Below are 15,600 nucleotides of genomic sequence, written 5' to 3'. Positions count from 1 at the left end.
TGGCAATGAAACATAAACATAATAAAACCATTTTTACCATTTATATTATTGGCATACAGTATTTTCGAAATAAATAGCCTATTTGAGAAATAATTCCATATCAATGAAATCAACTTTTATCTAAGCAAGCCCAGCTGAGAAAATGTAAACATCGAGTTATGGTTGCCCTTACAGCAATCTTTTCCTTTAGGTAACTGTGAGAACAATCGTTGGCCGATGGTTCCCTTGTTGCCTCCTTAGCTGTGTTTGTTTTTCTTGCTGGCGAGTTGACGTCTGTTGGATGGCGTCAGACTTCGTCAGTCAGGTTCTGGAGGGTGGAACAACCAGTCTGGTTCAGAGCGGCAGAGAGTCAAAGTCCCGGCAGCAGAGCAGCGGAGAGTATTTGAGGATGAGATGGTTTTTGTATCAACTCTGTCATGATCGTCCGGTGTTGGAGGAAGACGTCCATACTGTTTATAAGGATGAGATGGTTGTCGTGTCGGCTCTGTCTGAGTTGTCCTGTATTGGACTGTGGTCCTCACTGTTTGAGGAAGTGTTCCCGTTTGCTCTATGCATCACCATTATGCCGTTTTAGCGTTAATTTGTTTGTATTGTGCTGCCTGTTTTTGTTTCTGTTTATTTTACAGATTGTTATTGTTGTTATGCTGCCCATTTTGTCATTATTGATTATTCTATTTTTATAGTTGTCTGATTTTATTGATTTTTCATGGCCTTGTTATTGTGTGTATTTGTTTATTGATGCCTTGACTGATTTTAAAATATTTTTGTTAATTGCTCATTTTGTGTTTTTGCCACCCAGAACCTCTGCTCACTTGTAAATTTTGTAAATAAATTAATATTAAGGTCACTTTTTTGGTTTTGTTCTGTTCCTCCTTCCTTTGTTTGTCACCTCTCGTTAGTCATACAGCCCAATTGCTTGTTTTTGTCTTGAACCTGCTGGTCTCGAAGTAGCGAGATCATAAGATTGGCGACCTTGCCAGGATTGGTTCTGTTTTGGCTGGTGGAGGTGTGGTAGCACTGGGGGAGTATTTTTGTGATTGAAAAAAAAATGTAATTTTTTTCTGCTAGGTAGGGAGATGCGAGAACAATCGTTGGCCGATTGTTCCCTTGTTGCCTCCTTAGTTTGTGTTTGTTTTTCTTGCTAGCGAGTTGACGTTTGTTGGATGGCGTTAGACTTCGTCAGTCAGGTTCTGGAGGGTGGAACCGCCGGTCTGGTTCAGAGTGGCAGAGAGTCAGAGTCTCAGCAACGGAGAGTATTTGAGGATGAGATGGTTGTTGTATTAACTCTGTCATGATCGTCCGGTGTTGGAGGAGGACGTCCATACTGTTTCTAAGGATGAGACGGTTGTCGTGTCGTCTCTGTCTGAGTTGTCCTGTATTGGACTGTGGTCCTCATTGTTTGAGGAAGTGTTCCCATTTGCTCTATGCATCACCATTATGCTGTTTTAGTGTTAATTTGTTCGTATTGTGCTGCCTGTTTTTGTTCTTGTTTATTTTACAGATTGTTATTGTTTTTATGCTTCCCATGTTGTCATTATTATTGATTATTCTGTTTGTATAGTTGTCTAATTTTATTGATTTTTCATGGCCTTGTTATTGTGGTGTGTATTTGTTTATTGATGCCTTGACTGATTTTAAATAATATTTTTGTTAATTGCTCATTTTGTGTTTTTGCCACCCAGAACCTACAGTATGCTCACTTGTAAATTTTGTAAATAAATTAATATTTAGGTAACTTTTTTGGTTTTGTTCAGCTGCTCCTTCCTTTGTTTGTCACCTTTTATTAGTCATTACAGCCCAATTTTCTTGTTTTTCTCTTGAACCTACTGGTCTCGAAGTAGCGAGATCATAAGAGTAACCTTTCAGAAATTTTAGTGATTGTGTAATTACGGTAGTAATAACATTTAGGATAACATTAATATTAATTTTTCATTAAAAATTCGTTATCAATTTGGTGGTAAATAACCGTTTAGAATGGTTCGATCATGTGAGATGTAGGAAAAATGTGACATGGAATCGGCTTTGTTTTTGCGTTTATATTGAATTTCCAAGGATATACAGGCAGTCCCCGGTTTACGATGGGGGTTCTGTTCTGACAACGTGTCGTAAGCCGAAAATCGTCGTAAACCGGAAAAATCGTCACAAATCGTAAGAAAACCTTACTTTTAATCCTTTGAGTATCTTGAAAATGACATAACCTGCATTTTTATTGAGTCTGTCGTGAAAAACCCTCAAAATTTTACCATTCTACCCACTTATCTACCAGAAAAAGACTTGGAATTTTACAGAACTACATTGCTCTCCCATTTTTACTTCAAGTATCATCCTGCATCAAATGTAGCTTAAATTATTATCCTGTATTAATCTTTGAAATTATATTAATATCTTTTCAAAGTCATCTTAAACACTAGTACCCTTTTCCAGCCAGAGAGAGAGAGAGAGAGAATGAATTACCACTACGACTTTCATTCAGCCATTCTTGTGCTGGCACGAGAGAGAGAGAGAGTTTATCTCTTTATTCTCTCGAGGAATGTTAATCCATTTCTCTTTACTGCGACTGACAACAAAAAATTGTTTTTTACTTTGTCTTCCAAAGATGTAGGCTACCACTACTTTTACCAAGCACTTTTAAAGCACCATGAACACACACACACACACACACACACGCAGTGTGTATAGGTAAAGAGACTCAAATTAGCAGTATCTTTTCCTGTGAGAGTGAAGGGCTGAACTTAGTATCGATTTATAATATATCTATCCATTCTCATTACCTTTTATGCCCTTAGTCTGCTTTGAAAATGCATAAATGTTGTAATTTCAGTATACTGTATTATTATTATTTAATCTTATTAATATTTGAAAATTAGCTCTTATTAGGTAAGTCATTTACAGTAATACTTCGATCTTACACGATTCGAGTTGCGCGAATTCACACACACACGAACTTTTCACTAGAACCTAACTAATGGGCATACGCGATTTTTTCACAGACACACAAAAATTCTTGAGAAACCCTGCAGAAGTGGGTGTTTAATTTTTGAAGTAATTTACAAGTTGTCATGCTTTTATGTGTAAAATCTGTATGAAAAATGCATTTCATTCTTTTATGTGTAAAATCTGTATAAAAAATGCATTTCATGCTTTTATGTGTAAAATCTGTATGAAAAATGCATTTCATGCTTTCATGTGTAAAATCTCTATGAAAAATGCATTTCATGCTTTCATGTGTAAAGTCTGTATTGAAAATGTATTATTTTTATTTTTGTACATGCATAAATATGATGCAAAGGTAATTTCAGCACATTCACTTAGTGTACTTTTACAAGATGTGATACCCATTTGCAAAGTTACTGCACTTTTCAAAGATGATACCCCTGCAGAAAATGCTTGTTTAATGTTTGAAGTACATTTATAAGTTTTCATGCTTTTAACTGTAAAATCGTTATGGAAAATTTATATTTATATTTCTGTACATAAATATCATACAAGTATTATGTCCATTTGCAAAGCCTTTGTCACAAGGACTTTACATGACCTTGAGAGGAGGTTGTTCAGTCGTGCTCATTTGATAAAATGAATTCGTTAATGTGATATCAGAGATGTAACTAAGAGTTGTATAAGTGTCATTCTTTGAAAATTACTCTGTTCACCTCGGAGAAAAGTGCTGGTGCAGTCTGTATGTGCATGTACTGTAATTACAGCACGTTCAGTTGGTGTACTTTTGCAAGATGTGATACCCTTAGTTACTGCATTTTTCAAAGATGATACCCCTGTAGAAAGTGTGTTTAATTTTTAAGTTTTCGTGTTTTTAGGTGTAAAATCAGAATGGAAAATTTGTATTTATATATTCTTTTGCATAAATACGATACAAAAGCAGTACAGTTACTTTATTACAGTCTCTCTCTCTCTCTCTCTCTCTCTCTCTCTCTCTCTCTCTCTCTCTCTCTCTCTCTCTCTCTCTCTCTCTCTCATTCGTAGTTAGCGCTCAAACATACTTTTACAACTTATTATTTCTCTGTACGTCATTACCTGTACAGTATATAATTTTAAATTGATTGAATTTTACCTGTACTGTACTACCTTCTACGAACATTATGTACATGTTTTCGATATTTTATGGAATTGTACTTTTGTTGACTGACACATGACGTTTTGCCTAGTGACGCAAAGAAAACGGCTTTTACTCTAAGTGACAAAGAAAACGGCATCCCATGAATTAGGGGTAACATTAGTATACGTACGCACCTTCTGTAAATGCGCTATTATGAAACTGTGCAGTACTCAATTTTTATGTATTCCTTTTTTAAGGGTAATAAGCTAAATTTTAAATAAAATTACACTAACTTTAGTTCATTTAAAAGTTAGCTTACTACTTTGGGAGCATGATTAGGGTCATATTTAGTACTTAAACTCTGGAAATAAACATTTATTAGCATTTTTAAAGACCATGCCAAACTTACGCGAAAATTCACCTTGCACGAAGGGCTCTGGAACCTAACCTCGCATAATTTCGAGGTATGACTGTATACAGTATATCATACAAACGTAGTTAGTCGTCATCTCCCACAAATTTGTTAGAAAAATCTTATGCAGTCATTCTCTCTCACGTCGGTGAGAGAGAGAAAAAAAATACTACGCACCCTCTTTATAGTGTATGCAAAGCCCGTGAGGTACAAGCTTTGTGATTGGTTAAAATCCCACCCTTCCTGCCAATACCATGTCGTCAAGGAGGGCGGGAAGGGGATGAGGGGGTTGTTACAAGTTGTTATTGGCTACTGTCAGTCTTGCCAGCCAATAGCGTATCGTCATGGAGAGAAGGGGTTGCTACGAGCTCTATTATTGGCTACTTCTAATCCCCCGAGCCGGTATCGTCTTAAGCCTTCAAAAAAGCAATAAAAAAAATTGTCACACAAGCGATGATGGGATTTTAGTATATTTTTATGTTTACATACAGTAATCAATATTTTTTTGAAGGATATATGCAATACAGAGAGAGAGATATGGGCGGTTGGCCTTACTTAAATCTCAGAAGTGAAATTATTCGTGAATTATTCGAGAACAGAGAGAGAGAGAGAGAGAGAGAGAGAGAGGTTGAATGAAGTGATTACATCGGTAAGCAGTTTTATGATTTCACGGGATTTTAATTTAACTTTTATCAATACTTTGCTGTGGTTACTTAATATTAATATTTTATAATTAGTAAATAATTTTTTCATCATAAAAAATATATTTAGTCACAAAAATAAAATAAAAATCAGTAATTTAGTGAATATTGCTCTATGAAAAAATCCGCGAATGTAAATTTTCTTCCGTCGTATGCGTTGGACACCGAGTCATCCCAAATATTACCGTCGAGAATCATAAGAAAACTTAAATTTTATTCCTTAGGGTGTCGTGAAAACAACAAATCCTGCATTTATGTTGAGTTTTTCACAGTGAAAACCCTCCAGATATTGACCATTCTGCTGTTTTGGATGCATATCTCTTCTGGTCGTCGTCGGACTGGCGTCGTCCGAAATACTGTCGAAAATCGTAAGAAAACCTTACTTTTAATCCTTTGGGTGTCTTGAAAACAATGAATCCTGCATTTATATTGAGTTTCTCATGATAAAAACCCTCCAAGTATTGACCAGTCTGCTGTTTTGGATGCATATTTCTTCCAATCGTCGTCGGATTGGCGTCGCCCAAAATACCGTCGAAAATCGTTAGGAAACCTTATTCTTAATCCTTTGGGTGTCTTGAAAACAACGAATCCTGCATTTATATTGAGTTTCTCATAATAAAAACCCTCCAAATATTGACCATTCTGCTGTTTTAGATGCATATCTCTTCCAGTCATCGTCGGACTGGTGTCGTCTGAAATACCGTCGAAAATCGTAAGATAACCTTACTTTTAATCTTTTGGGTGTCTGAAAACAATGAATCCTGCATTTATATTGAGTTTCTCATAATAAAACCCTCCAAATATTGACCATTCTGCTGTTTTGGATGCATATTTCTTCCGATCGTCGTCGGACTGGCGTCGTCTGAAATATTGTCGAAAACCGTAAAAAAACCTTACTTTTATTCCTTTGGGTGCCTTGAAAACAATATATCCTGCATTTACATTAAGTTTTTCAACAGAAAACCCTCCAAAATTTACCATTCTGCCATTCTGGAGCCATATTTCTTCTGTCGGATGGGGAGTTGTCAACGTTGTAAACCTGGAACATGCGTTGTAACCCAGGAAATAATTTTTTTCTGAATATATTTGAAAAGCGTTGTAAACTCGGAACGTCATAAGCCGAGACCGTCGTAAACCGGGGACTGTCTGTAGTAAGTAAAACAGCTTTTGTAATAACATCGTCTTTACATAACCAATATTTCATAAGATACATGGTTTTACAAAAGCTAGCCTATACACAGATGGTTTTGTAATTTAGTAGTCATCTTATACTAAAGATATGAGATAAATTCATGAAAATTTGTCATAATTTTTGACCTTGTCTTATTTGAAGGTCGTCTTATACATGGAAATATATGCTTAACTGAAATGCTTTTAACTTGTAACAAATTTAACTTTCGCACAGTACGTACTGTCATTAACCCTTTAACGCCGAAGCCCTATTTACAAAAACGTCTCTCGTATGCAAGGCGTTTGGTGAGTTAAGCGCCGAAGCGAAAATTAAAAAAGTTTTTTTCAGAAAATCACAGCACGCTTAGTTTTTAAGATTAAGAGTTCATTTTTGGCTCTTTTTTTTTTGTCATTGCCTGAAGTTTAGTATGCAACCATCAGAAATGAAAAAATATCATTATCATATATAAATATTGGAATATAAGACAGCGAAAAAAACTTGTATATAATTGTATACAAATCGCTGTAAGCAAAACGGTTAAAGCTAATGAGTTAATTTTTTTAGTTGTATTGTACACTAAATTGCGATGATTTTGGTATATAACAAATTTTAAAACGATCAAAGCAACACAGAGAAAATATTATCACAAAATGATGCATGAATTCGTAACTCGCGGACGTAAAAAATTTTTTTTTTCAAAAATTCACCATAAATCGAAATATTGTGCTAGAGACTTCCCGTTTGTTGAAAAATGAAGCTAATTGATTGAATATTACTAGACTGTAAGTGTTTTAGCTTACAATTGCAGTTTTCGACCATTTCGATCGAGTTAAAGTTGACCGAAAGTCGAATTTTTTTTATTTATCGTGATTTATATGAAAATATTTCAAAACTGATAAAAGCTACAACCATGATTTATTTTTTGTTGTATTGTAAATGAAATTGCGCACATTTTCATATATAAAACTTTATGTAACGACTAATATAAAACGGTGCAAATATTACGACAACGAGGTAAAGAATTTCTGAGATGTTCGGCCGAGTTACAGCAAGAGACGTAAGGAAAATGTTTTTTAAAAAATTCACCATAAATCGAAATATTGTGCTAGAGACTTCCAATTTATTGCAAAATGAAGGTAAATGATTGAATATTACTAGAATGTAAGAGTTTTAGCTCACAATTGCGTTTTTTTACCATTTCGGTAGAGTTAAAGTTGACTGAAGGTTGAAATTTTGGCAGTTATCGTGATTTATGTGAAAATATTTCAAAACTGATAAAAGCTACAACCATGAGCTAATTTCTGTTGTATTCTACATGAAATTGCACACATTTTCATATATAAAAGTTTATGTAACGACTAATGTAAAACGATGCAAACATTACGACAACATGACGTTAAAGAATTTCTGAGATGTTTGGCGAGTTACATGGCATGAGACGTAAGGAAAAAATTTTTTTTTTTTTCAGAAATTCTCCATAAATCAAAATATTGTCCTAGAGACTTCCAGTTTGTTGCAAAATGAAGGTACATGATTGAATATTACTAGAATGTAAGAGTTTTAGCTTATAATTGTGTTTTTTTACCATTTCGGTCGAGTTAAAGTTGACCAAGCTTGAAAATTTGGCAGTTATCATGATTTATATGAAAATATTTCAAAACTGATAAAAGCTACAACCATGAGTTATTTTCTGTTGTATTCTACATGAAATTGTGCACATTTCCATATATAAAACTATATGTAACGACTAATATAAAACAGTGCAAACATTACGACAACGTGATTTTTAAAGAATTTCTGGGCGGTTTTAAGGAAAAAGTTTTTTTCAAAAATTCGCCATAAATCGAAATATTGTGCTAGAGACTTCCAATTTGTTGCAAAATGAAGGTAAATGATTGAATATTACTAGAATGTAAGAGTTTTAGCTTACAATTGCATTTTTTTACCATTTCGGTCGAGTCAAAGTTGACCGAAGGTTGAAATTTTGACAGTTATCGTGATTTATATGAAAATATTTCAAAACTGATAAAAGCTACAACCATGAGTTATTTTCTGTTGTATTGTACATGAAATTGTGCACATTTTCATATATAAAACTTTATGTAACGGCTAATATAGAACAGTGAAAAATTACGACAAAATGACGAAAAGAATTTCTGAAATTTTCGGCTGAGTTACCCTTGTGGGCATAAGAAAAAGTTTTTTTCAAAAATTCACCATAAATCGAAATATTGTGCTAGAGACTTCCAATTTGTTGCAAAATGAAGGTAAATGATTGAATATTACTAGAATGTAAGAGTTTTAGCTTACAATTGCGTTTTTCGACCATTTCGGTCGAGTCAAAGTTGACTGAAGGGTGAAATTTTTTGTAGTCGACGTTTGCTACGTCCAACAGGCCTTTAAGGGTTAAGAAACGCTATTGCCTGGAACGGTAGGAAGTATTGTAGCCAATCACTGAGCATTAACAGTTTTACCTATATGCTGCCCGACTGGTAGCTACAGTACGATGCTTTGTATGTTTTTTTAGGAAAGAAAAGATATGACAAAGGTAAACTTTACGAAGACAAAAGCTGAGTTACTGAACAATACTTGTGTTTACATGGCAAATGACATGAGAGGGAGAAAATTACCAGTTCCCTCTATGCAGGGAAATTCTATCCTTGAGAGATTAAAGAGAAGAATTTTGTTTCAAAGGTATGTCAACGCAAAAAAAAAAAATATTTTGTTGCTGAAGAATCTCTGAACCAACAATTTTGCATTCTCAGTTATAAAGAAGGAATTCATTCTATTCTTCATGTGATCAGTGAAATACATACAATATTAAAAACTATGTATTGTATTCAAAACACACACTGTCATCATCAGCTTCTCTGAGCAAAACATTCTTTCTCAGACAGAATACAACTAAAACCTGATTGGCTAGCTGGTTGCCATGAAGATCTGCTAGCCAGTGACACCGCTCTACTTCTGTTCTATTTATAGACATATGTCATAACAACGCTAAGTTTGAACATTGCCATGACTATGATTATTTGACTGCTGATGGCAAAATTTATCAATAATTTGCTTTATATAATTATTATTTCTTCATGAAAACAAGAATTCAACAATAATTTTATCTTTAATATAGTGGTATGAAAAATCCCAGAACAGTCTGTTGTGGTGATGCGTCATTACTTGTGAATCCTATTCCCGGACCGTCCTCAGATCTATGACTGCAAACTGATGATGACGTCAGTAACAGTTAAAACAACCCTTTCCAAGACTGATATGATGAAATGTATTTTATAGTCTTATTTATTGTTAAAATTCACAAGTCGAATTACAATTGTTTTGATCATGTATATTTTTGTGTTTTACAGAATGTTTTTGTTGAAAGCAAAATGTGTTAGTGAACTTACGGTCTTAATTGCCCCATTATTTTATTGCTGATGATCTTGATTTTCTCACATAAATAATAATAAACTATTATGAATAAATAACTAAAATGGAAAAACATGAAAAAAGGAAAAAAAAAGTTTTTGCTGCAATAGTGATGTTTGATTATGCTCCTGACCACACAGTTCTGAAATCCGAAAAATTCCAGAAACCGAAACACATCTGGTCCCGAGGATTTCAGGTAAAGGATTGTGTACCTGTAATCTAAATTTCATTATCTTACTTTTCATTTTAGAGACTCCACTTCTTTTTTACTTAACAATTATGCGTTCATGTCTCGGCCTAGGCATCTACATATGTGGCTGAATTCTATAATTTTTATCATGCTTTATTCATTTTTCATCTTTTACAAAGAATTCTCTTGTAGTTGGTCTTGGCCAGAATAGTGCTGTTGGCACAATGATAGAATATAAAGGACTCAGGACAAGAAGGCTCTACCCCCTGTCCTACAACGACTGCCTTGGCTTTCATTACATCTCACCAGCACAGATTTAACAACAAAATATGTTGGTGACCATCTTCATTACACACCATGTCTGTGCAGGATAAAGTGTCACCCCAGTCCCATGCCTTTTCATCAGGGAAAGGAAAGTGGGTGGGTTTGAGGACTCGCAGTGGCTACCAAAAATGAGTTTTTCCTACATCAAAACCTGTTTTTTTTTTTTTTTATAGCGTAGCCCCTGTTTGTCCTCAAAGGAGCTTACAAAAGAAACTGACAGGTGACAAAATGGCTTAGCTCCTAATAAATAAATCCCAGCAACCCAGATTAATTTTTGATCCCAGGTATAGTCACAGGTTGTTAACCATTTTCTTTATTCTGGATACCCATAGGGTTTGGCAATAAAGAAACAACACATAAACCAATAGTATATGTATTATTCTATGTGGTTCGAAGGTGACTTGCCTAATTATGTCGGGTCTGGCTGCGAGATTATTGGGCCTTCCCAGTAATATCTCAGCATGACCACCACTCTTATAGCAATAGCGTTTCAGGAATTTTTTATCAAGGTAAAGTCACAGGTTATCAACCGTTTTCTTTATTTCGGATACCCATAAAGGTCTGGCAATAAAGAACAGGAGACACACAAACCTATAAATGTATTATCTACTGTGGTTCTACTGTGACTTACCTAATTAAGTCAGATCTGGCTGCATGATTATTGTGCCTTCACCGAAGAAAGGTAACAGTGTACAGTAGATCCCTGCTTATTCGCAGTTTGGCATTTGCTGCTTCAGTTAGTCGCGGATTTTTCTATGGAACATATATCACCTATTCATGGATTCTTTCATTGAGCAATTACTGTACTTTCATTGTATTTTTGTAACTAAATGCTTTAAGATGATAGTTTATGGTATATGTGGTGTATGAATTATTAAAATAGGCAGTTGTAAGTGATTTAGAGGGTGCTCTTTGGTGTTTGAACTATTAAAAAAGGCAGTTACAAGTGTTTTTAGAGGGGGTTTCGGTATTCGCAGATTTTTTATATTTGCAGGTGGGTGTGGTACGCATCCCCCGCAAAAACTGGGGGATGACTGTACTCAACTTCTGGATGCCATACAACTTAGAAAAGGCGTGAGGGTCTGCCTTTTTAATGAGGACCAGCAAAATAATTCTCAGCCCATGTACAGTAGAGAATGGTCTGTTTGTGTTAAGGTGTAGGAAACATAGGACCTTCTGGGATGTTTGTCGTGACATCTAGGTAAACCTTAAGTGCTTAACTGGGCATAATATTTTATATGAAATACTGAGTTCCTTTATCAGAAAAGGGATTTTCCATTTAAAAAGCTCCTCATTCTTGGCCAGGAATGATAGGCCAGGAGACTACAGTAAATGACAACTAGGTGTATGAGTGACGAAATGTTGTCCTTGTCTAAGAGAGCCCAGCCCAGTACACTAATCTGAGTTCCTGATGCCAAAGCAGTCACGAAGACTGCCTTTTGCAGCATATGAGCTGTAGCTGTATTGGGCTTATGAATTGAGGGGATGACAGAAGTCTAAGAACCTTATTCAGGACTGGGCTGTGTGGAAGTAATCTAACCACATTTTCCATGTAGACTGGTATATTGGGTAAATGAAGTCCTTAGTTTTTGCACTAGGTACCTATCAATGTTAGGCAAATAATCTTCACAGTAGACTAGATTTAAAATTTCACATGAAGGTCACGGCTCAGAAAGGAGGATGCATAGGCAACTTCTCCTCCTTCAGTCTAGGATAGAACAATGGATGGCAATGGAATCTATTCTCTTGCCTGTTGTTGAAGATATAAGGAACCAGTGATTATTTGGCTAATTCAGGGCTACTAGGCAAGCAGTTGCATGGAAAGCTAGTAGATTGTTCAAAGCTATTGAAATTTTGGGACAGTGAAGGAAAAAGTTATATCGTCCTTCATTTGTTCCAATCTTGTAGGAATGCATCTGTTGCTATTGCCTGAATGTCCAGGTTCAGGGACACACACTGGAAGTTGATGTTCTCGTAAGTGGCAAACTGGTCCACTTCTAGATTGTGGAAGCATGTTAGCAATTACTGACTTAAGAGGAGCTCAGCATGAGCCTAACCTCTTGATATGAGACATTGCAGTCATATTGTCTAGGACCAACAAAATTTGGGTCCCTTTTGAAGGTTTCAGTTTTCCCACAACTGACAACCCTCTCAATGGCCTCCCCAACCTGCCAAGGAGGCATCCGTATGCATTATCACTCGAATGAATGGTGGAGTCAGGTCGGCCTGTTTGCCAGAGACCCCTTTTAGCACCACGGACAGAGTACCTTCCCATTTTCAGATGAAGGTGATCTCAAAGCCTTTTACTGGCATGTGAGAGCTAGACTCTGTTTAAATCCTACAGTCAATCTCTGGATTAGATCTACCAGAGACCCAAACTGTAACAGGCCCAGACTTCGTTCCAATTGTCATCTGGAAAAGCTGGCTGTGCAAGGAATCTTCTCAGATCCTTCCTTATTCTGGTTTGAGTGCTGTTGGGAAGAGACAGCTGTCCGTGAAGAGTAGCCTAACAAAGTCCCAGCCTCAGAAGAAGTCTGCTGGATGTAAGGTGAGACTGCCACACTCAGGTTTCATCAGCAATCTTTTATGGTGGCCTCCCAGATTAGCCATCATCTAGGAAGGCCACCAGTTAAAATCCTTCATTTGTGAGTTCCCATATACTAAGTACAGTATATATAAAAATTTATGTAAACAGTATGCTTATTCAAATTTGATGGTTCATGGATCACCCTTCATTCAGAGGAATGCATCTTGGGGATGCTGAAGATTGGTGGCAAATAAAGCTGTCTTTCTATATGGCCCCCTTTTAAAAGGGGGCCTGGTTTTTGGCAAAAACTGCTTCAGAGGAGGGGGAGTGTGTGACCATCTCTACCCTAGCCAATCGAAAATTATACTTTGTCCCTCAAGAGGAGGACTTCCACTGCATGTTATGCTGTAAAAGACAACCCCAGCCATGCAAGTCCTATGGGGCTCCACCTCTTCCTTTCCTTGTAGTACACGGTCCAGAGTTGATTTTTCTTTTCCCTGGTAGGAGTATCTTGTCCACTTTGAAAGGGTGCTGATGCTATTGTTGTCCTTTCTTCTGTTGTCGGAGGGGTCCTTTAGTAGTGACTGGAGGCTTGTACGCCTCTCATTCACACCGAGTTTTCCTAAGTTAAGGAAAAGCAAACTCTCAAGGGTATTGTTTCCCCTTTTTCAAGTACAGTTTATATTTTGTGCAGTTCTGCTGGCGGGCTCAATTAATGAGTTGTGTGACAACAGACTCTTCAAAAAGGGTCCCAACAGATAGGGGAAGAATGCAGTAGTGAGGTTACACTGGGGAGCAAATTGTTCTCATAATAAATTGTATCTGGATACCTACCTAATGTTAAAGCGGACCCTGCCCAGCCTCCCCACAACTTCGTGGGGTGTCAAGGCGAATTCTGACAACAGCTAAAACATCCAAAACACACCTGGTGGAGAACAGGTGAATTAGACTGTCATTTGTGGCTGCCAGTTTTTTCATATTGTTTGCCAATGTGCCTGGAGAGAGAGAGAGAGAGAGAGCTGTAGTATCATTTTGTATTTCTTTGATAAAGAAATAAAAGTGTATGGTATTTCTTGTGCAGAAATGTATGATATTTCTTGTACTGTGTAACTGGGCTAATTATATGTAAAGGGTTTGTATAAGTAATTTATTTATGATTTTTTTGGTTGTAAATAATAAATTGAAGGGGTGAAAACTGGAGCAAGAAAAAATTGCACAGCAAGTTGAGTAGAGACCAGAGGAATGAGTAAGAAACAGCAAAAAGCAGTGCAATCTGGATTGAAAGGATGTTTCAAATAACCTTTAGTATTACCTAGTTTGCTGTGCAAGGTTCTCTGTTGAGGTGCCACCTGAGAGTACAGAACTTAACCTTTTTTTTGTATTATTTGTATTACTTGTAAAGATTTTATTTCTTTTTGAAATGTTATGGTGTTTTATTGTTTTTACAAAACTTTTATGCTTGGCCATTCTACATCAGTTTACTTTCTCTTCAGGTACGCTTACCAGATGGGTCACGCCTCATCATAAAACTGAATCACACTCATGCTGTTAGTGACATTCGACAGTATATATCAACTGCCCGTCCGTCCTTTGAAACCACAGAATTTGCCCTCATGACAACATTCCCACATGCAGAAGTGACTGAACTTTCTCAAACTGTAGCAGAAGCTAAACTTCTTAATGCTGCGCTAGTCGTTAAACCAAAATAGTAGATCATTATTAAGAGGAGGGATGTACACTTGTATAGTGTACATGAACTTGTTATCCAAAATGAAAATGGACTGATCGGGATATCATTCGTAATTGTGTTGAAGACATGGCATCACTGTACTGGTATTATTTGAAGTCATGGTCATTATCACTAACTGATCAAATTAATCATTATAGTGAAATTTTATAGGTTGAGAGTTTCAGGCACAAGAACTGTAGCATTGTGTGATGTTGGTCACATTATAATGGCTGCAGACTTTATAATTTGGTGTTCATGTTTTATTTTTGCCATGATGTGATTATGTAAGCTTTTTTTTTATTTTTGGAAGTAATTTTTTATTCATGAGCATATAAAGCATTTGTATGAGCTATGTGTAAGGAATATTAATTTTGTGTTTTATTTATTAAATTATCCCACAATTCAGATACTTTTTCATTATCATAAGCTCTAATTATATTTATCAATGATTACTTAAAAAGATGTAAATGTTCATATTCGACATGTACAAGATTTATGTATTTATTGTTAACAAAGACTAAGGGTAGGAATTCAGTAACCCACACGCATTCTTTCTTTTAGTTTTTCAGCTTATCTAGAGATAGAAAATTTGCCAGCCAAATATGATATTGCTTGTTTGGTCACTTTGAGCAAGTTGACAGCATGGAAAAGAACTTCAATAGGGTGATAACCTAAACACTTCACAGATGCCTTCTGAAACTTAGAGAAAAATTGATCCAAGTTATATGAAAGCAATCTCATTTGACACCCGCATATACTTTTGTTGGATTTAAGACTTTTAGTTCAGTACCTTAAATACACTTTTGACCCAGAAGTTAATTAGTTTCCCTTTCATGGTTTGTATTAAAACAAATATAACTCCCTTCCATGGTGTATATTTAGATTATTTCCCATTATTTCTCTGTTTTCAGTTCTATGCTCTTTTCAGTATAAAATGAAATTTGCTATTTTCACTATTAACCCTTAAACGCCGAGCCTCTATTTACGAAAGTGTCTGTCGTATGCCAGCGGCGTTCGGGAGTTAGCGCTGCGGAAAAAAGTTTTTTCAAAAAAATCACAGCACGTTTAGTTT

General features: G+C 35.9%; 1 protein-coding gene across 1 annotated transcript in view; it reads left to right on the top strand.

Annotated features, from left to right (window-relative positions):
* Nucleotides 1–14,933, top strand: part of LOC136836196 (uncharacterized) — a 146,245-nt gene extending 131,312 nt beyond the window's left edge. The window contains exon 15 of the mRNA XM_067100198.1: nt 14,293–14,933. Coding sequence (XP_066956299.1) covers nt 14,293–14,508 — 216 coding nt within the window. The 3' untranslated portion in view covers nt 14,509–14,933. The remainder of the gene's footprint in view (nt 1–14,292) is intronic.
* The last annotated feature ends 667 nt before the right edge of the window (nt 14,934–15,600 follow it).

Source organism: Macrobrachium rosenbergii, chromosome 56 (genome assembly GCF_040412425.1).
Source record: "Macrobrachium rosenbergii isolate ZJJX-2024 chromosome 56, ASM4041242v1, whole genome shotgun sequence".
Classification (NCBI taxonomy): domain Eukaryota; kingdom Metazoa; phylum Arthropoda; class Malacostraca; order Decapoda; family Palaemonidae; genus Macrobrachium; species Macrobrachium rosenbergii.
The sequence above is the reverse complement of the archived record's forward strand: the minus strand, read 5'-3'. Positions and strand labels throughout refer to the sequence as shown.